The sequence below is a fragment of the Genypterus blacodes genome, unplaced genomic scaffold, assembly GCF_046128005.1.
Source record: "Genypterus blacodes isolate CSIRO-AG114 ecotype Tasmania unplaced genomic scaffold, CSIRO-AGI_Gbla_v1 ptg000072l_1, whole genome shotgun sequence".
Taxonomy (NCBI): domain Eukaryota; kingdom Metazoa; phylum Chordata; class Actinopteri; order Ophidiiformes; family Ophidiidae; genus Genypterus; species Genypterus blacodes.
In genome coordinates this window covers 1907461-1914575 of record NW_027466882.1, presented here as the reverse complement: position 1 = coordinate 1914575, position 7115 = coordinate 1907461, and the positions used below count along the sequence as shown (strand labels likewise).

Below are 7115 nucleotides of genomic sequence, written 5' to 3'. Positions count from 1 at the left end.
AATTTGCATATTGAGGCATAAGCTGTCCTTAAAAAAGTACATTGTATGATCAGTCTTAATATCACCCAAGCCCAGAATTCCTTCCCACTGACCTTATGATGTCATGCTGAAAACATGAGCAAAGCAGAGAGAGGAAATCAGGGGGAATTCGGGGACACTAACAAAATCATGGAATGTGTTTTAAACAAGTTAAACAGAAAATGATAACTGACCAGAACACTATTGTGTTCAGTGATAGTTTCACTTTCTGTTGCTAATAACTTGGTAGCAGGTAACAGCAAGCTAAGCTAATATGAGCTGACATAGCAGAGCTAAAAGAGGATATATTTACTTAATATGGCTGCAATTTGTCTACAAATAGATGCTGCTTACAATCTATGAATATTGATGTAAACTATGATGAGAGGTTATATATTCTTGCTACCCTTATACATGACTTATTAGTGACATGCAGAGTACATGGAACTTTATCTGTTGAAACAGTATGCTGAGCATCAATAAGTACGGCTGCTAATTGTCCCGTATTACGAATTGGTAGTAAGGAAGTTGAGAGAAGGTTACTCAAAATACGGGCCAGTTGGAAACCCTATCAATAGGTGGTAAGTCCTATCATGTTCATTAAATGTGTTAAAGTGTTCTTATTTAGTTGGGCGCAATATGCTGAGAGAGCGCTCATCCAAACTTTGTATTCTGTCTGACACCTGGATATGTTGTTGTGACGTTCATGTTGTTACTCTGTTCAGTTACATTGCAAAGTAGAAAATCAGAGATGATTGTTGCTGGACGTTGGGGCTTCACAGGAGAATACAGTTGCATGAGGTGCCCGTCTGACCGGCGAGTAGACCGTGTTGTGAAGAGGCCACAGACTGGATAAAGTTCCAGAAGTGCTTAAAGGAGATGCCCTCGCCATCACCGACCCCCATAGTCTGTAGGATTGTACTCAGGCCCTGCTCGGTGCCAGCAGTCTGTGGGAACGCATGGGACACATGTGTCACTTCAAACATCAGACATCTGCTCCGTCTCCTTAATCTTAATCAATTTGTACACGTTTATTCAACAGGATCAATGTGCAGCAGATGTAAAGCACCAGAGATAAGCAGATTTTAGTTCACACGAATCTCTGTGTGAGATGCTTTATAAATTGTGAGGGACCTGACATTCTTGACCCTTGACCCAATGAAGAGAGATCTACGGAGAGGCAGGTTCACATAGATTTGTGTGGGAATGTCAACGAGTGACATAACCTCCTTGCAACAGTTGGATTTAGCATGAAACTACTTAAACTGAATTCATTAGATTAAGTATTATCATCCTTTTAAAACACGTTGGTTGTATGATAAACTGCAATCATCTATTATAAAGTTTTCTCTACACTGTCAAGAAGGGGAATGGCACATTACATTATACGGGCTATTTCATTACATGAGCTCTCTTTACAATCCAAAGGCAATAAGCAAAAAAAAAAAAGTTTTTCTCGATTTCTCCACAAAAAGCAAAGTTTGTATCAAGAGTTTGGAAAATAGAAAAAAACATTGTGAACAAAGTATCACATTGAAAGTTTGAGATTAAATAACTTAGTGTGGAGTTTGCTTTTGTGTTAACAGTTTGTATTTTGGAGTATTCAGAGTGTTGTATAAATCACTTCATCTAAAGTTCATTTATACCTTAGAGAGGAAGTAAGGTGGTTATAGGTTAACAGGCTTAGATTGCCGCTGGGTCCTAAACACAGCCGAGTTACATAGAGGTGAATTCATTCTGTTTATTTCCCGTTACACCCAAAGGAAGAGTCCAAATCATTAATGTTCTTTTTTGAGAGGGTAAAAATTAAATTGTATCGTTGTTGTAAGTAAGTGATACACCTTCATTTATTTCGACAACATCCCCCCACACACGCACACAGGACTTAAAATAAGCTCGGGAACCCTGGATTGCACAATAAATGATAATCAATGGTCATGATGTCTTATATCTACATAACAAAATATCCCCAAACAAATATTCAATTGAAGTACAAACTGGCTCCAACAGCGTGAGAGTGCTCACATGACTTTTGTTGACATATTTTGGTTTGCTTGGACTGTTTTCCTGTGTGAAACCGAGCCAAACCAAGTGATAAATGCAACATTGTAACAGCTTAGTTCCTGATTAGGACAGTCGCTCCCAAAAGGCTGCAAGTGAGCAAATTCACAGCAAAATTGCATCATTACAGAATGACCGTTGAAAGCATCTTAAATAAAGACTTGACTATGACTTCTAAATATCTAAGATGGCAGCCTTAGGTTTAACAAAGTATGAAATATGTCTTCCAACTCAATTTCAGATAAGATAGATGATTTGTTTGTGGCAGACAACTCAGCGCTGGTGTGTGTTATGAGCTTATATGTAGGCAATGTGAGCATGCTGCTGAGCCTAAACATGTTTCTAAAGTGTCTTTGTGTGAGCTTAGCAACGTATGCTGCCACACCCAGTGTCTGGAATTAATAGCAGGCATAGCTGAGATTGAAACAGAGGGATTGTGACTACAGTAGCTTTACCTTAGCCAGGTTAGGCATCTGGGAAGACAGAAGGCCTTTGAGTTCATCAGTTTTCAGCACTGGACCATTGTCAGCTGAAGCGGCGTGGAACTGAGTGACCAAGGTGTTGATGGCCTTCTCCAAGTCTGAGTACTGGGAAGGAATAAAGAGGGAGACAAGAAAATCAGATATACTGTAGATAAATGCAACATCCCTTCTAGAATGAGCCATGTATCAGGCTTTGATACAGCATGTTCACACACTCAAACATCCACATAACTATTTCACACATAAAGAGAGCAGAAGGGGAATAACACACATCTTGAACTGCCAGTTGTAATGAACAGCTGGATCTATGCCTGCACTGTTGTGTTGGATTTTCCTCTAGCTACACCCTTCCACCACACGCATGTAGTCAGGCTCACGTTGTGGTCAGATCTCTCACAAGTATCCGGGTATAAATGCAATGTGTACAGTGGGAATGCATTCTTCTGAAAAGACACAGCAAAATCTCTTCCCGGCGCCACTTGCTCTCAATCACAAAGCTATTTAAGTGGGAGTTGTGATCTGTCAGCGAAAAGCCGACAGCCCCTGCATAATATTTCTTAATAAGTTCACAAATAGATGAAAGGAGGGCTTAAAAAGTGTAACGGCCCGCCTGAGATCCAATTGTTGACAGCATCCAGATATCGGGGAAGCACGGGTGTGTGTGTATGAATGAGTGTATTTGTATACCCACTTCCTTGTCTGTGCAACAACAACAACTGCCTACAAATCCTCTGCATAGAGCCACAGCCTGTATGCTTCCATCATGTGAGTGTGACACGTGGGCTTTGCTGATAGAATTTAAGCATCTACACCAAATCATAATTGAACAAAACAATATGGTCCTCTCACTAATTTTGGAGTATACTGTTGGCATAGAAATTGACGTTACTGAAGCTAACATACTTAACAAAGACAGCAGTGTAGTTTTAGCTACAGTACATGCTACAGCAGGTTAAGTTATAAAGATGAATTTAGGTCAAAGCAACTCTGAAGTTCTTCAACCTGTTCCGCCATTGGGAAGATTGACAGGACTTGGTTGACAGATTGAAGAGGAGCAGAGCTGTTGAACAAACAGCAGTGAGGAAAGCTGCAGTAGAATTAAGATATGAAGAAAGCTAGTGAGCAGCATTTATATATTGTTCTAGAATATATTGTTCTTGGCCCAAAATTACTCGATCTTCTTAAAGCTTCATATGCATATAGCAGTGAATAAGAATACCAAAGCCACTAAAACATACATTTATTTATCATTATACACAGAAAAGGCAGTATTAACATTGCAGGTTACTAGTGAGGTGCTTGTGTGCAGCTGTAAGTGTTTGGGAGGAAGAGACAGTTACTGTGACATTCAATGATGGTAGAGTGGTAACCGTGGAAACATTGGGCTGTGGTCACAGTTATTCTAGAATTAGTTGTGCAACCCTAATCAGTTCTGTTTAAAGTCTTAAAACTGATCCAAAATCCACTGTAATCTTAAAATTAAATCCAAAACCTTACTAAAGCGAATTGTAAATATGCCTTTGATTATAAATGGGATGACTCAGGGAACTTTTAACCTCCTATATAATGTAAGGTGTGATCCGGTGTTATAAGAGGCCTCTAAGGACACCAGCTTTCAAATCGGCAGGTCACACTGATGATGTCACCTTGACTCTGTTTCACAGATATCTCTCAGGCGGGCGACGCCTTAATTTCACTGCTGCTGGCTGAAAACTGTATTTGAAAATTACAGCTTATACTCCCTCCATTTTTGTTTTTTTCAAATATCAATTGCATCAGCTTTGGCAAATTAAAGACAGGACTTTGGCTGAGTGTGCACTTGAGTGGCTGTATTATGGAGATAAATATGACCCTGATATAGGAACACGCTTTATCAAAGAACACCGCAATGCTCTTAGAACTCCTATTCTTCCTCAAATTCAGAGTTAGCTTATTTAAACAGCATTCCTTAATAACTGTTCACTGTGTAAAGCAAACACCGGTCTTACTAGTTATTCATATCAACGAACAGCAAACACACCCTTTCCTTTCAACTGTAAGAGCACAAGCCCCTGCAAGCCTTTCACACAAAAACTGTCTGAGTGTTTTTGGACCATTATTCTTAAGCTTTACTTTCACACAAGCTAGCGGGACCTTCTATTCTATTCTGTTCTTTTGAATGCTGTCCATGTCTATTGTTGTACCTGAATAGAGAAAAAGGGAAAACTGTTGCAAAAACTACATCCTGCTTTCCATGAATCTTTGGCAAACCTTTGCAGGAGTTGTAGTAGTTAAATTGCATTCTTTTTGAATTAGCAAATACAGTAGTAGACATCCATTTTGTGAATTACTCTCAAAGACACATCCCCTGCCTACCGCCCTAAAATGTCTCCCATACTGGGCTTAACAGAACTATAGACGCTTTGAAAGGTGAGCAACAGTTTTTACGAAGTTATTCTGATCAGTGGGCCTTGGATTTAATAGTTTTATCTCTGTGTATTCTACAGTCTAGTTGTCCTTAAGCATGGGTGTCTGTGGAACTGCTTGTCTGGGATCAATTTATGAAGTATGAAGCCTGGACCTTGATACAAACTTTGGAATGTTCTTGATTCGGGCCTGGAACTGCCTCCTCCTCCTCCCCAGCACAGCGTGGACACGGCTCAGTGTGAGTGTGAGTGTGAGGGAGGACATGGAGCTCAGACTGAGACACACACACACACAACCGCTGCAGCGCCACTTTTCAGGGAGTGGCAGCTGGCATCAAGCGCCACTTAACTATAACTATCATTCATTAAGCATTGTCAAAGCGGCTTATTCATCAAACTTGAGTGATATTGTCCATTTGAAGTGTGTAAATTAGTGTTTGACAGTGTGTCGGGACCCCCAGCTCCCTCACTGACACACACATACACACACTCGGTGCAGCATTTACGGGCCAACCTGAGATGGCGCGTTTACGTACAAGCTAACTGTCGTCTATCAGCGAATCCCAACGCGGCATTAATACACTTGGTCACTTCGCGGCGGAAAAACGGGGAGTGGCATGCAAGCGTTGAATCTAGAGGATTCTTCCCCGGTGAAAACATGATATAAAGTTGAAAAATGAACATAACAAACTTCGCCCGGCCCGCGTTTTACTTTTCAGTAGTAAAAGTAGAAGTTTATCCGTCTTACCTGCGCCATTTGGACTCTGTGGGGCTGCTCACTGTTCTTCCTGCGTCGCTCTGTAATTGCTGGTGTTGTGTGTCAGAGCTGCATTGCTTCTGTCACCAGCTGGCAACATTCCGAGATCCTCCCTCAGCGGCGAAGAAGGAAGGGAAGAGAAGTGTTGTAATCCGATTCCATTGGCGCCCTAAACCTACCTTAGTGCGCCACAGCCACACCTGTGTGCACCGCTGCTGCACTCTACATACTCTATTCTATTGTCATTTGTCCTAAAAACACACTATAAAGCGATGAGTTTTGATTGTTCCCCAGATGTGCAGCTCGCAAGGCATCTCATTCCACATCTGGAAACATTTAGTAAGAGTTGGAACACTGCTGATTTACGCAATAACTGCTTGTAAATTTAGGTTGGTTCTCTGCTTTTCTTCCCCAACTGTTACTGTTAACACCTTCTTGACCAAGCATTGAGTTTGAGTTTAAATTGTAATCGTGCTTTATCTGAGGCAAAAGATAGGAAGTGTGTTGCAATGATGCAGCAGGGTGAGAGATTCAATATTGAGAAAGGTTGGAGGGAGAGAGAGAGAGAGAGAGAGAGAGAGAGAGAGAGAGAGAGAGAGAGAGAGCAAACAGGCACAGCCACATTCTTTCTGTCCGGTTTAGTGCAGTCACTGGGGGTGAGTGAATAAATAAGTGAAAATTGTCTATAAAGTGCCTATAAAACTTATTACATATTGCATTAAACAATGTCAGTCTGCAGAATGCTTCATCAGTTGGTATGATCCATGTCCAAAGCATATGTTTTTCCATGCAGGGGTAGATAACAGCTCCTCCGGGACGATGGGTGTGTTACAATACATGATTTCAATTATTTCCCTGGCCAGACCCCAACCCAGCCCCTCCTGTTTGCAGGCCTCTTAAATGTCTTAGTGGGAAGGGTTGATGCCTCACCCACCGAAAGAAGCCACAGTGCATTGTTTGGGTATGACTGTGTAAAGAGCTCTTCCTCATCTTAACCAGTCTGACTCTTCCCACATGGTTTGTATTAACACACACACACACACACACACACACACACACACACACACACACACACACACACACACACACACACACACACACACACACACACAGAGCGAGCTGGGAACATTCCCACAACATTGCACAATATTAGCTACAAGTTGTGACAATGTATGGTAGAGAGAACCTGGGAAATGGCTTTGGGGGGAATGTCTGCTAAAATCATTGAAAGATTTTCAGAACATTTCAAAGTATTGTAACATAAGCAATTTGATTGTTAAGGGTGCACTTCTGGCCCAGCTGCATATTAAAGGTTACCAATGTTGTTCTCAATGTGAACACTTTTGTATATATCAAGTCTTTGTCTACATGTCAGCCCACTCAAACATTTAC

General features: G+C 41.2%; 1 protein-coding gene across 1 annotated transcript; it reads right to left on the bottom strand.

The window, feature by feature from the left end:
- Positions 1-34: 34 nt before the first annotated feature.
- Positions 35-5871, bottom strand: s100v2 (S100 calcium binding protein V2). The gene is made up of 3 exons (XM_076157130.1): positions 5715-5871; positions 2535-2666; positions 35-965 (listed from the first exon to the last, which is right to left on the bottom strand). Exons 1-3 carry the CDS (start codon positions 5721-5723, stop codon positions 795-797), a joined length of 312 nt encoding a protein of 103 aa, XP_076013245.1. The 5' UTR covers positions 5724-5871; the 3' UTR covers positions 35-794.
- Between the last annotated feature and the right edge of the window lie 1244 nt (positions 5872-7115).